We start from the raw sequence: 15,536 nt of genomic DNA, 5'->3' as shown, positions 1-15,536 counted from the left end.
GGGCCTAACCTCAAAAATTCGCGGATGTAAAACTAACGGAACATCTGTAGGAAAAGGGGGAAAACCTTGGGGGTATAGTGTTCAAATGGTTCAAATGGCTCTGAGCACTATGGGACTCAACTGCTGTGGTCATAAGTCCCCTAGAACTTAGAACTACTTAAACCTAACTAACCTAAGGACATCACACACATCCATGCCCGAGGCAGGATTCGAACCTGCGACCGTAGCGGTCGTGCGGTTCCAGACTGTAGTGCCTTTAACCGCTCGGCCACTCCTGCCGGCTGTATCGTGTTCGGAGGGTGCATTCTTCGCCACAAACTCCTCACCAGGTCCTGTAAACAGAGTAAACAGCGTACCTTCAGTTATTGTTCAGCAGCACGAGATGGAATTATAGCCGGCCGGAGTGGCCGTGCGGTTCTAGGCTCTACAGTCTGGAACCGAGCGACCGCTACGGTCGCAGGTTCGAATTCTGCCTCAGGCATGGATGTGTGTGATGTCCATAGGTTAGTTAGGTTTAATTAGTTCTAAGTTCTAGGCGACTGATGACCTCAGAAATTAAGTCGCATAGTGCTCAGAGCCATTTGAACAATTTTTTGCTCAGAGCCATTTGAACCATTTGGAATTATATCCACGGAGAGTAGCAGCACTGTGTGCTGTAAATGGCGATCGTTATGGTTAATTACTGGTGGTAATAGGAATGTGAGTGAACAATGTAAATATCACAACGAGAAGTAATATAAAACATCTATACTCTCCCATGTATTGTCCGTCGCTACCACATAAAAATTTGTATGTTCTAGAGAGTAAACAATAAGGTGGCAAATCGGATAGATGAGAACTCCTAAAGGCCCTAATCTGGCACGGCTAAACAAGCGAATAATCTAATCGACATTATAAGCGTGGCAGGTATTATGACCATTGTTCTATCACAAACCTTAAAGGCTTAAACAGTGTACAAACTCTTAATTCTTTGTGTTATTCTTGTATTATTTTTGCTAATACACAGTTGACCAAGACTAGCGAAATTTCGTTTTGATTTCAAAGGCGTTAGACAAATATATGATAAAGGTAATAATAATAACAGTAATGACAATGATAATAATATCAGTGTATTAGCTGAGTATTAGTGTGATATATCTGTGATGTGAGTATAATGTTGAGCTCTAATACTTTCAACGAGTTCCCAGTTATCTGAATTGGGATTGAAGAGGATGAGGCAGGGGGGGGGGGGGGGGCGGGTGAGGGTTTCCAAATGGGACATACGTGGTAGTATGTGTTGTCTACACTTGGTCAGTGTTTAACACTTACAGCACGGTGCCCGTACGCCATAGGGGCGTGGTCGCCCTGACGTTGGCGACGGCGCCGGTATACCGTACGGGCGAGCCTTTATTTGGCTCCGTAAGCGCGTTTAGCGCGTCTCCGAAGCAGTTTCGTCAACTAATGTGGACGTGTTTCATTCTTCTTCCTCTAGAGGCAAGCACTTATCGGCTATCTCATCCTGGGAGCGGCTGTGAGCACTGCAAAGTCGAAGTTACCTGCAGTTCATTCACAGGTGTTTATTATCGTGAAAATATCGCGCAGCGAGTTAACGGAGGCATAGATCTTAGATATTCTTTATGGAGATGAAGGATCTGAAGTTGATGATACTGACAAAGAGGATTCGTACTCTCCAGACGAAAGTACAAGTGAAGATTCAGGTATGTATGTGTCTCAATTGTTTATGAAGTGAAGAGTTCATTACCGCATTCTGTATTGTGTGTAGTGTTCATTACTTCACTTGAATTTAGTACCTCTTAGTACCAATCTTAGCATTATTTTGTTTTCTATTCAGAGACTGGTACAGACCATCAGTCACCATCTGTAGTACCTGGTCGTGTGTGGCCCACTGAGCACAAAGAGCAAGATTGGTCGGAACTGGACGATCAGTCAGCACTGCCGGATTTCCAGGAAGAAGTCGGCGTAGCATCGCATTTTTCAGGTGCCACTGAGGAGCTTCAATATTTTAGTTATTTCTTTGATGACGACATTATTCGGCTCATCAAAAGTGAAACGAATCGGTACGCTGGTAACGTTATTACGGCAATGAAACGCAAAGGTAGCCTCTAGTTGGCGTAAGTGGTCTGCAGTAAAACTGCAAGAGATTTACTGGTTTTTCAGTATTATTTTGCATATGTGCGTCGTCAAATTGCCGAAAATCAGTGATTATTGGTCAACAGACTCGTTTTTGCAGACAGGATTTGCGAGTAAATTGTGGAGTCGCCATCGATTTTGCGCTATATTGTCGACGTTACACTTGAATGACAATGCTACGTTGATTAGCAGAGGCGGAGAAAAGCATGACCCACTTCACAAAGTGAGGCCTTTTTTCGATTTCTTTGTGAATAAAAGCAAAAGTAGTTTTCATCCAGGCATGAATTTGACATTAGATGAGGCAATGTGTCCCTTTCGTGGTAGAATAGGCTTCAGAGTATACATGAAAAACAAACCCAATAAATATGGGATAAAACTGTATGCTCTCTGCGATTCATCAACTGGTTATATGCCAAACCTTGATGTATATACAGGTTCTGCAGGGAATGTTGACAATAGTATTCAGGGCCATGTAAAACGGTTGTGTTCACAGTACTTTGGCAAAGGACATTGCATTTATATGGATAGGTACTACACCAGTCCATCTCTTTCGGACATATTGTGGGAAAATAAAACTCTTGGACTGGGAACTGTAATAAAAAACAGGAAAGGTTTGCCATGAATATTCAAAACACTTAAACTAAAAACAGGGCAGATAGTATTTCAAAGAAACCGCCATCTCTTGGCAGTGAAGTGGAAGTCAAAACGAAATGTTTTTTGTCTTTCCACAAAGCATAAGTCTACTAGCACTAGTATTCAAGTGAGGGCCAAAGGTGGAATAGCAGAAATTGTAAAGCCAGACGTTATTATTGATTACAATAAGAATGAAGCTGGGGTTGACAGAGCACATCTGTTCTCCAGCTATTATCCGTTTGCCCGAAAAACTTTGAAGTGGTGGAAAAAGCTGTTTTTCCATTTGTTTATCGTGTCAAATGTCAACAGTTTTATTTTATACAAAGAGAAGACTAGGAAGAATGTATCCCTAGTAGACTTTATTCACAAAGTGGGGAAGAAATTGGCTCAGAAGGGCGGAAACATTTTTCAGCAACAAGCCGCTTCATCCTCACAAATTGAGAGGACATTTGCAAGGCACTTTCCAGAGAAGGTCCCACCCACTGCAAACAAGGTGAATACTACTAGGTATTGTAAAGTATGTTCAGACAGGGGGAAGAAATATACGGGTAAGCGCATCAGTAAGGAAAGTAGATGGTGGTGCAAGGACTGTGGTGCTTGGCCTTTACGTCCCACAGTGTTTCTAGGATTTTCATACAAAGGCTAACTACATCTGAATTATTAAAATACTCTAGTTTACAGGTACCTGCAGTTAGACATTCCAGCGATATTTTTTTTAAAATTTAGATACAGTATAATGACATTACTCAAGAGAGAGATCATGTAAAACTTTTTTGTCCACGACATTTCTGTGTTTTCTTTTTTAAATTATAACACCCATTTGTATTTTATATTGTAAAATAAACTCACATTCATGTAAAGCTCTTACGTTTTACTTTTAAATAGTGCAAGAACCATATTCCTATCATTTTTCTGTTCTTTGCAATCTAATTCCAAACATCCATTAAATATGCCAGTTCACAGCCAAGTGCCGGGTGTAAAGAGGGCAGTGTTGAAAGTGTTAAAACAGTGCTCACAGACCACCACAAATTTAAAAAAAGAAATGGTAAGATCAGAACCGCATCTCATCTCCTGTCTTATAACAAGTGGTTATAAGTAGAGTCTGCAAAGCTGCCGATCTGACCATTGAACAAACTGAACGGGTATCATCGGACGTCTGCCATGAAGAGATTCAATGAATAATATAGAACAATTTTCGCCGGCACGGTAGCTCAGCGTGTTCGGTCAGAGGATTAGCAGCCCTCTGTAATAAAAAAAACTGAGTTAATCGATCAACAACGAACTTAAAAACGGATGTCTTACGACGTCCGCCCCGAGCAGATGCAACGAACAATAGCGAACAAAGTGAGATTTAAAAAAGAGAGTCAATCCTAAGGGCCCGGGTTCGATTTTAGTCTGGGTCGGAGATTTTATCCTCTCAGGGACTGGATGTTGTGTTATCCTAATCATCATCATTTCATCTCCATCGACGCACAAGTCGCCGAATTGGCGTCAAATCGAAAGACTTGCACCCGTCGAATGGTCTACCCGACGGGAGGCTCTAGTCACACGACATTTACATAATTAAAGTGCAGCTACTCACAGAGGTCCAGTGTAGGTTGTAATTCCTTATGGCAGCGGAATATGGTGCATGTGCTAATGCGTTAATGTGGGACCGATATAAGCTAGAAAAAATGAGAGTACCAATTTTGTCCACCAGTTGGACATCTGCTACTGTGAATGAAAGAAAGACGTGTAGAAATGTTTCCATATTTAATGGATTAGGAACAGGACGTGGGCAGAAAAGGTCAAATAAATGAAAATCGCATAATGTCGATTTCATTACTAACCGTTATTGCGTGTGAAATGACAGCATGGGCTTCACACCGTCATACGAACAGTGTACAGAGTCATATTTGCACATGGTAGCCGAAATTAGTATAAATTTTTGTCAGCGTAAATCCGTTCCGCCCTCGCCCATTTCCATATATACTAAGTTTCGCTGTCACAGGATAATTACAACCCACACTGGACCTCCGTGAGGACCTCTAGTTAAATTTTAGTTATCCATCATGAGGCACTAATAACATGCGTTCGCATTCAAGGCCATGATATTTCTGTCCTACACATTTCCACGAAAGACTACCCAGGAGAGTTAAAGCTGTCAGAAAGTCGAAGTGTGGACACATCCTGTATTGAAGTCCACTAATAGGTGTATGGATACTTTTGATCACGTAGTGTATTTGTCTGTCGGGAACTAACAGCAGCTTACGATCACCTTCTTGCTGAAGTGGATAACCCGCGTGAAACCTCCCTGGCAGATTGTGTGTGGTAGACCAGCTATGGATTCTTACGAAAGAATAATTCTTGGGTGCACTCCATATTCTTGTGACTGACAATTCGCAATTTTTCACAAACACAACTTTTATTTATGTAAGTTTACAAGGTCGATGAGTGAACAACAAAAGAAAGGTATCAATAACGATGCCAGTAAAAGTCTCCTAATTGAGGCAAACAAAAGTTCACTTCTAATTTTCCACAAAGGTTCGTGGTAGCACACACCCACTAGTAAAAGTCCAATTCAGAGACGGAAACGTAATCTTCAGCGGTCGAAGCCCTCGAGGTCGACATCTGGAGTGAACTGAACTTCAGGCCTGGATCTACCCCTAAACAGGTCTCCATCCAGTCAGGTTTTGGCTTAGTGATACTTCCTGCAAGCCGTGGCTCGAGCTCCCCCTGCAGGAAGTAGTGCTCGCAATGTCTGTTTCCATTATCTTGTATGTACATAGCCGGTGTTTACCATGGTGCTTTTGGTACGCCTTGGTAATAGACAACCCCGTCCTCTGCGGTGTAATATGGGTCGCCGGCCCTCAGGGGCTACGTTGGCTCCAGCATAACACATATCTCTGTGTCTGAAGTGTTGGACATAAGGAACTGACCACACGTGCGAGAACTATTCTCCGGTAAGTGGCGAGCTAAATTGAAGTGTCTGGGATACTCACACTTGGACGACGAGCGGGTAGCTGGTGATCTCCTCCTCGCGCAGGCCGGGCGGCAGGTGGAGGCGCACCTGGGCGAAGTAGCCGCCCGAGATCTGCACGGCGAAGGTCTTGACCTGCGGCAGCGCCATCTTGGCGGCGCGCTCGAGCAGCCGCGTGTTGTTCTGCATGTGCAGCAGCAGGCGCGGCCCGCGGGTGGCGTACAGCCGCACCGTGGGCACGCCGGGGCCCAGGCACTCGAGCGCGAAGAAGGCCACGCTCGGGCTGAAGGCGGCGTTGTGGAACAGGCACGGCCGCGACAGCAGCTCCATCACGTCCGGCCGCCCGGCTGTCCTGCGCACACCGCTGTCTTAGCGCTCCCGCCCGCTGCAGCGCGCTTCATAAACGAACCCGGCTACAGCCAACATGCACAGAGTTTTCAAAAACACAGACGCAATCAAATTAATTTCTACACTGCTGGCCACCGTAAATGCAACACCAAGAAAGACAAGAGGTAGCACAACAAAATTTATTTTGTAGATAACATGTTGACCAAGTATCAAATGATTACGTTTACAGACGTCTGTGACATGTGGTTCCTGCCAGAGTCAGTAGCCAGAGTAGCCGCCATTGTTGGAGATCACCGCTGCCACACGTCTCGACATTGAGTCAAAGAGACGTTGGATGTGTTCCTGGGGTACAGCAGCCCAAGCAGCTTCCACACGTTGCCAAAGATCATCTGGTGTGGCAGCTGGGGATGTAATCTGGGTCACTCGTTGAGCAACCATGGACCACATGTTTTCTATCGGCGAAAGATCCGGAGAGCGAGCCGGCCAGGGAAGCAATTCAATCTGGTTATTGACGAAGAGCCCTTGGACAATGCGTGCCACGTGTGGTCGCGGATTATCCTGTTGAAATATGGCTGTTGCCAAGCCCTGAAGGTAAGGAAGGACAACTGGCTCCAGCACCTCGGATATGTAGCGCCGGCTATTTAAAGTACCGGCAGTGTGTACTAGAGGCGTGCGAGAGTAACATCCAATACCGCCCCATACCATAATACCCGGTGCAAGACCAGTGTGGCGGTGCATAATGCAGCTGTCCAGCGTCCTCTCTCCACGGTGTCTCCACACTCGAATCCGACCATCGTGGTGCTGCAGACAGAAGCGTGCCTCGTCAGTAAAGACAACGTCATTCCATTCTGCGGTCCACATCCGTCTGTCATCACAGCATTGGCGACGGAGACGTCTGTGGTTCTGCGTCAATGGTAGACCAAGCAATGGACGTCTTGCGGATAGACCACTCTGCTGTAAACGGCGTCTAATGGTACGCACAGACACTGGATGATGCGTTACAGACGCAATGTGCTGTGCTATGGTTCGGGATGCACTGAGCGATCCGTCACTTCCATGCGCACAGTTTGCCTATCAGCACGTGCAGTGGTGCACCGAGGTGAATGCGATCGACCACGTCGGTCCGTCGTACCCTCCTGCATCCAACGGTCACATGTCCGCATTACAGTTGTTTGGTTTCGTCCAACACGACTAGCGATTTCTCTGTATCATAATCCACAATCTCGGTAAGCCACTATCCTTCCTCTGTCGAACTCGGATACTTGATCAAAAGATGTTCACTGTTCTCTACGAGGCATAACTGATCGTCTTGTGAAACAACCACAAGGTAAACACACGTGCCGAACGTACACTCGTCGAAATCGCCAAGCCTTAAATGGCGCTATGAGGTGGCGCCACAGGCGCGCGTGACGTGCGTCTGCGCTGAAATTCTAATCAGTTGCATATCTCATCGCTGCAAACTCATGGTGTAAATTTCAATTGATTCGGATGCTTCCTTCAGGGTGTTGCATTTACGGTGGCCAGCAGTGTATTAATTTCTGAGGGAATTACATTTTGCTGGAGACGTATGAGTTTCAACTTTACCTCTGATAAAGCCAGAAGCCGAAACAATGAATTAATATTTGTGCCACAGCCAGGACTTCAACATTGGTCTTCTGCTTACTCAGCTGATGTGCTAACCACTACACCACCGTGGTATTGTGGCTGCCCCAACTACAAGGACTACCCTACTCCAACGCCTTCCTTAACACAAACTTCAGTTCACATCTTCAGACCATTTTATCTTCTTAATACGTCATGTTCTCGTTCCTCGAAAACACTGACGATTTAAGAAGGGGAAAATGGGCTGAAGGTGTGAAATGGAATTCGTTATTGCTTCTGCATCCACATCTACATGCTTACTCTGCAATTCACACTTAAGTGCCTGGCACAGGGCTCATCGAACAATTTTCATACTACTTCTCTACCATTCCAGTTTCGAATGGCACGTGGGGAAAAAGGAACACCTAAATCTTTCTACATCTACGTCCATACTCCGCAAGCAACCTGACGGTGTGTGGCGGAGGGTACTTTCAGTACCTCTATCGGTTCTCCCTTCTATTCCAGTCTCGTATTGTTCGTGGAAAGAAAGATTGTCGGTATGCCTCTGTGTGGGCTCTAATCTCTCTGATTTTATCCTTATGGTCTCTTCGCGAGATAAACGTAGGGGGGAGCAATATTCTGCTTGACTCCTCGGTGAAGGTATGTTCTCGAAACTTCAACAAAAGCCCGTACCGTGCTACTGAGCGTCTCTCCTGCAGAGTCTTCCACTGGAGTTTATCTATAATCTCCGTAACGTTTTCGCAATTACTAAATGATCCTGTAACGATGTGCGCTGCTCTCCGTTGGATTTTCTCTATATCTTCTATCAACCCTATCTGGTACGGATCCCACACTGCTGAGCAGTATTCAAACAGTGGGCGAACAAGCGTACTGTAACCTACTTCCTTTGTTTTCGGATTGCATTTCCTTAGGATTCTTCCAATGAATCTCAGTCTGGCATCTGCTTTACCGACGATCATCTTTAAATGATCATTCTATTTTAAATCACTCCTAATGCCTACTCCCAGATAATTTATAGAATTAACTGCTTTCCGTTCGAGCTCTCATTTATTTTATTACGATGATCATTTCTTCCTACGTAAGTGGGTGTCTACAAAATATTTTCGCATTCGGAAGAGAAAGTTGGTGATTGGAATTTCCTAAGTAGATCTCGCCGCAAAGAACACCACCTTTGCTTCAGTGACTGCCACCCCGACTCGCATATCATATCAGTGACACTCTCACCCCTATTGCGCGATAACACGAAACGAGCTGCCCGTCTTTGCACTTTTTCGATGTCCTCCGTAAATCCTATCTGGCAAGGACCCCACACTGCGCAGCAGTATTCCAGCAGAGGACATACAAGCGTAATGTAGGCTCTCTCTTTGGTGGGTTTGTCGCATCTTCTAAGTGTTGTGCCAACAAAGCGCAGTCTTTGTTTCGCCTTCCCGACAATATTATCTATGTGGTCTTTCCAATTTAAGTGCGAATCTTATCGTTGATGTCCTTTCTCCTAGAATTTTTATTCCGCTTTTGAACCTTCCTTTTATTGCTTTTTCGATGTATAGATTGAACAGTAGAGGCGAAAGATTACATCCATTTATTATACCCATTTTAACCCGAGCACTTCGTTCTAGAGGGACTCTTCCATTTCCCCCTTGGTTCTTGTACATGTTGAATATTATCCTTCTGTCCCTGTTGCATACCCCTGTTTCCCTCAGAATTTCGAACATCTGTGGTGCTTTTATCTTTACTATAGCGAAAACTATCGTCCTTTAACAGACTCTTAATTTTCTTTTCTATTCTTCTGTGTACTATTCTTGTCAGCAAGTTGGATGCACGAGCTGTTAGGCTGAATGTGCGATAATTCTCGCACTTGGTTCTTGCAATCTTGGGAATGGTGTGGTCGAGATTTTCACGGAAGTCAGATGATACTTCGTAGACTAATACATTCTACACACCATCGTGAATAGTCTTTTTCTTGCTACTTCCGATAATGATTTTGGAAATTCTGATGGAATGTTATCTATCCCTTCTGCCTTATTTCTTACTATATAATATTACTCTTGCATTGTGTTTACTCAGTATCAGGAATTCTCAGTAAGGTGATATGATAAGAATGTTTGTGTTCTCTTAAGTTACTTGGATAGCTGCGATTCGCAGAGACAATTTTCGAACTAGAGCAAATTATTTTCTCTGCAACACTCATCCTGAAGAGTTGCGAAAAGATCTCAATTAAAAGACAGTACTATATTGAAAATAACTGAACTGTCACCTCATATGAACTGGGTGCAATATTGTGGGAATCACTTAGTGTATGTGGAAATAATCTCGTTAGTGCGTATAATGGCATATTTATATGTATTCCATCCTATTGTTGTTGTTGTTGTGGTCTTCAGTCCTGAGACTGGTTTGATGGAGCTCTCCATGCTACTCTATCCTGTGCAAGCTTCTTCATCTCCCAATACGTACTGCAGCCTACATCCTTCTGAATCTGTTTTGTGTATTCATCTCTTGGTCTCCCTCTACGATTTTTACCCTCCACGCTGCCCTACAATACTAAATTGGTGATCCCTTGATGCCTCAGAACATGTCCTACCAACCGATCCCTTCTTCTAGTCACGTTGTGCCACAAACTCCTCTTCTCCCCAATCCTATTCAATACTTCCTCATTAGTTATGTGATCTACCCATCTAATCTTCAGCATTCTTCTGTAGCACCACATTTCAAAGGTTTCTATTCTCTTCTTGTCCAAACTATTTATCGTCCATGTTTCACTTCCATACATGGCTACACTCCATACAATTACTTTAAGAAACAACTTCCTGACATTTAAATCTATACTCGATGTTAACAAATTTCTCTTCTTCAGAAACGCTTTCCTTGCTGTTGCCAGTCTACATTTTATATCCTCTCTATTTCGACCATCATCAGTTACTTTGCTCCCCAAATAGCAAAACTCCATTACTACTTTAAGTGTCTCATTTCCTAATCTAATTCCCTCAGCATCACCCGACTTCATTTGACTACATTCCATTATCCTCGTTTTGCTTTTGTTGATGTTCATCTTATATCCTCCTTTCAAGACACTGTCCATTACGTTCAAGTGCTCTTCCAAGTCCTTTGCTGTCTCTGATAGAATCACAATGTCATCGGCGAACCTCAAAGTTTCTATTTCTTCTCCGTGGATTTTAATACCTACTGCAAACTTTTCTTTTGTTTCCCTCACCGCCTGCTCAATATACAGATTGAATAACATCGGGGAGAGGCTACAACCCTGTCTCACTCCCTTCCCAACCACTGCTTCCCTTTCATATCTCTCGACTCTTATCACTGCCATCTGGTTTCTGTACAAATTGTAAATAGCCTTTCGCGCCCTGTATTTTACCCCTGCCACCTTCAGAATTTGAAAGAGAGTATTCCAGTCAACATTGTCAAAAGCTTTCTCCAAGTCTACAAATGCTAGAAACGTAGGTTTTCCTTTCCTTAATCTACCTTCTAAGATATGTCGTAGGGTCAGTATTGCCTCACGTGTTTCCATATTTCTACGTAATCCAAACTGATCTTCCCCGAGGTCGGCTTCTACCAATTTTTTCTATTCGTCTATAAAAGGAAACCACGGAAGCCCAGAAATGAAGTTGAGGCTGTTCAAAACGCGTGTGAGAATGTAATGCCCGGTTCAAGTTATATTAGGGATCACAACTATTCACTTCCATCCACTCCAACCAAGTTGAAGGAGGAGAACCGTAAAACTGTGGAAAGGAAGGCGGTAGACAAATGTGTGTAATACGAGTATAAGAAGAGGTTTAAGATTATGAAAAATAAGTGCACGATACAGACGCAAAAGGTGTGTCAGAAAATATTAAACTGGAATTGAAAGTGAAAAACTTGGTGAATGGTGAAATAATCTCTCCCTACACTAATTCGTAAAAGTAGAGACACGAACAAGCCTTCATTTTGTACTAAAGTTTGATTTTGTTCTCTGTATGACCCTTCAAGTCACTAGGCCAGCATTTATATTAGTCCACGCAAATAGCGGCTAGGTGTTTCAGTAAGGGAAGGAAGGCTGGGCTGACAGCGTGTGTCAAACGAGATGTGAGATGAATTGAAGAAAGTTTTGTGTGTAGTCTACGAAAGAGAGCCAGTAGATAAGTAGAAACTTTGTCTGATCTACGGAACGTTACAACAGCTGCTGTGAACTTACTAACACAAGAGATTCTTTGCATGTAATATGAGCTCACCTACCGTTCAGATGTTTGTCATGCTGCAAGAAGGGAGCTTACTGAACATTTATATCTATTTTAGTAAACATTAAAAGGTCACGATTCCTTCTGCATGTATGTCAGTGATAGTACTATGTATATTCCCTGGAACAAAAATAAAATAAACGTAGTGAATCTTTTTGTATAACCCTGTATTTTACTTGAATCTAACCACACAACGATGCTGATCACGTTGCCTTGATAAAGCGAGGAGTGGGAGAAGTGATCAGCTAACGCTAAAGGATTTAATCTGAAGATCCTTTAGTTGCTCTCGAAATTTTGCACAATGGTAAACAGCATGACCAAGTCCTCTCTTTCTCCTGAAAATTTTCTGATAGTAATTTTTTTACTTGTTAATAACTTTTAGCGTGGGCTCAAAACAGCAAAGCTAGGGGGACAGCAGTGCGTCATTTGCAATATACGAATACCCTCGCTGTATTTGTTAGATGTGCAGTTAAAGGCAAAACTCAACTATCTGGGAAGAGTGCTTCAGGTGAGATTAAATTGTGTGCAAAAAATACAGACCGCCGTACTGTTCAATTCAACTCACATCTGTATAAATTCTACTCAGAGATTTGCTGTTTTGTGGGCCATTAACTCTGGGATTACAACTCCGATCAGTGACATAAATGACTGGAACCCACAAGCTGTGCTTTAATTACCATACCAGAGACAATTATAAGTGTCATTTTTCTTATAATTGTCGCATACCTCGTGCCTGTGGCTTTTGGTCCTGACTGAGCCATAAAAGACAATGAACGAGATTTTCTGTTTCCGCCCTCTACAGAGAGGCATCAAGTCGCATTCTTTCCCATGACAACTCAAGTAACACACAGAATGTCAAACTTGGAAATGTTAGCCTTACCTTCCCATGCAATCGATTCTAAAAATGTCTCATGGAGTCTACACTGAGATGACAACGGTGTCATGGGATAACGGTAAGCACATTCACACATGGTGCTAGTATCGCATACATAAAATATGAAAGGGCAATGCAGTGGCGGAGCTGTCACTTTTAGTGAGGTAAAAATGGAAATGTCGTGTGGCTAGGGCCTCCCGGCGGGTAGACCGCTCGCCTGGTGCAGGTCTTTCGATTTGACGCCACTTCGGCGACCTGCACGTCGATGGGGATGAAACGATGATGATTAGGACAGCACAACACCCAGTGCCACAGCGGAGAAAATCTCCGACCCAGCCGGGAATCGAACCCGGGCCCTTAGGATTGACAGTCTGTCACGCTGACCACTCAGCTACCGGGGGCGGACTTCACGCAGGCGATTCACGTGAAAAGGTTTCCGACGCCATTATGGCAACATGACGGCAATTAACAGACTCTGAACGCGGAATCGTAGTTGAAGTAAGACTCAAGGGACATTCTATTTCGGAAATCGTTATGGAATTCAATATTACGAGATCCACAGTGTCAAGAAAGTGCCGAGAATACTAAATTTCAGGCATTACCTCTCATCACAGACAACGCAGTTACCGAGTGCAGCTGAGTTTGCATACAGTTGTCAGCGCCAACTGACACGCTGAAAGTTTACCGTCTTACCTCCTTGCCTAGGGACGCCAGACGAAAGTTGATGTCAAGCCCTGAATCAAAATTGCGCAACGGATAACTGGGGAGGGGAGCTTGAGAGCGCTACCTAGAGAGCGTGTCCTTTCTGTACGATACTAGCCAAGGGGCTGGAGGGCTCACACGCTGATGTGTGGGTCCCTGCATTCTATAGCTTTTATTTTAAATAAATTCCTTTAACTTGACTTCTTTGTGATTTTTAAGGTATGCTAAAGATTGAAGACAGTTGATTTCCTATTTATTTTAAGCAATATCACACGACTTTACACCGATAGCAGAAATTGTTTCAGTTTACAGATATTACAAATTTTCAACTTATAGCTCGGGTATATTATATACTAATCTGCACGCACATTTCTACAGGTAAGATGGAATTGCGTTGGCCAAATGTATATCAGCAAAGTCTCCCAACATTTTACATAGGACATCCACTATGTGAGGAGGACAACGGGCAAACTGGGGACCAGATACATTAACACAGGGGGTCAAACTTCCTAAATTAACGAGATCATTCATTTCCTTACACAATCCGAAGCTGGAAATAAAAGAATTAGTACAAATATTCAAATGCCTGTCTTCCATGCGTGAACATTGAGACAGACGCACTGAGGGCACGTCTGCTCACTTACCCGTCTTCTGTAACACTCCTAAGAATATGGCGGGCACCCGGAGGTCTTCCTGGGCCCCGGTGGAGGGGGTGGTCGAACCACTTGGCCGTGACCAACCTCTTCATCCAAAATCTTGTGACACTGGAAAGTCTTTGACTTTTACCTGCCTGTGCTGTCTCTCTGATCCCCTAGCCAGGAGTAAGGTTGGCACTACTATACTACAGAACTACTTGCCAACAAATATTCGGCCACGCTTTACGGAAAGGTGTGAGGAGGATTAGGAAAGTTCATGTGCAGATTCACATCCACGTACAAGAAATGCATAATACACGACACATATAAATACGTATTATGAAGCCTGACACATTTCTTTCCACCCGTCCTCATGGGTTCTGTTGCACCCGCGGCCGGCCGCGTCGTGTAATAAAATTGGCTGCGGAGCCGCCTCTGTTTCTATTTCCCGGTGGGAGCGAGCAGCGAAGCGTGCTGCTTATAGAGCGGAAACTACTGTACCGTTTCAACTCAACACTGCTTGAAACAACCGCAGAAATCAGTGTGGAACGTACGATGAACGTATCTGCTGGGACAGTGCGGCGAAATGTGGCGTTAAGGGGCTCTGACAGCAGGCGACCGACGCGAGTGTCTTCGCTAACAGAACATCGCTTGCAGCACCTCTCCTGTGTTCGTGGCAATATCGGCTGGACCTCAGACGACTGGAAAACCGTGGTCTGGTCAGGTGAACCCCAATTTCAGTTCGTAAGAGCTGACAGTAGGGTTCGAGTGTGGCGCAGACGAGACGAAGCCATCCACCCAAGTTGTCGCAAGGCACTGTGCAAGCTGGTGGTGGTTCCAAGACGTTGTGGGCTGTGTCTTCATGGAATGGACTGTCTCCTCTGGTACAACTGAACCGATCATTGATAGGAGGTGGTTATGTTCGACTACTTGCAGAGCATTTCAAATGGTTCAAATGGCTCTAAGCACTATGGGACTTAACATCTGAGGTCATCAGTCCCCTAGACTTAGAACTACTTAAACCTAACAAACCTAAGAACATCATACACATCCATGCCAGAGGCAGGATTCGAACCTGCGACCGTAGCAGCAGCACGGTTTCGAACTGAAGCGCCTAGAACCGCTCGGCCACAGCGGCTGGCGCAGAGCATTTGCAGCCGTTCATGGACTTCGTATTCCCATGACAATGCTCCATGTCACCTGTCCACAACTGATCGCTGTTGGTTGAATATACTGGACAATGCGACCGTGTGATTTGGCCACCCAGACCGCCCGACATGAATTTCGTCGAACATTTACGAGACGTTATCGAGAGGTCAGTTAGTGCAATAGATCCTGCACCGGCAACACTTTCGCAATTATGGACGGCTATAGACACAGCACAGCTTAGTATTTCTGTAGGGGGCTTCCAAAGACTTCAATCCATG

The 15,536-nt window shown here is 44.3% G+C and overlaps 1 protein-coding gene across 1 annotated transcript in view; it reads right to left on the bottom strand.

Moving 5' to 3' along the window:
- The window catches only part of LOC124619958 (dipeptidyl aminopeptidase-like protein 6), a gene marked incomplete at its 5' end in the record, with an annotated part of 439,288 nt that overhangs the window by 27,837 nt on the left and 395,915 nt on the right, over positions 1-15,536 (bottom strand). The window contains one exon of the mRNA XM_047146621.1: positions 5,745-6,074. Within this exon, the coding sequence (XP_047002577.1) occupies positions 5,745-6,074 (330 nt within the window). The remainder of the gene's footprint in view (positions 1-5,744; positions 6,075-15,536) is intronic.

This window comes from Schistocerca americana, chromosome 6 (assembly GCF_021461395.2).
Source record: "Schistocerca americana isolate TAMUIC-IGC-003095 chromosome 6, iqSchAmer2.1, whole genome shotgun sequence".
Classification (NCBI taxonomy): domain Eukaryota; kingdom Metazoa; phylum Arthropoda; class Insecta; order Orthoptera; family Acrididae; genus Schistocerca; species Schistocerca americana.
The sequence above is the reverse complement of the archived record's forward strand: the minus strand, read 5'-3'. Positions and strand labels throughout refer to the sequence as shown.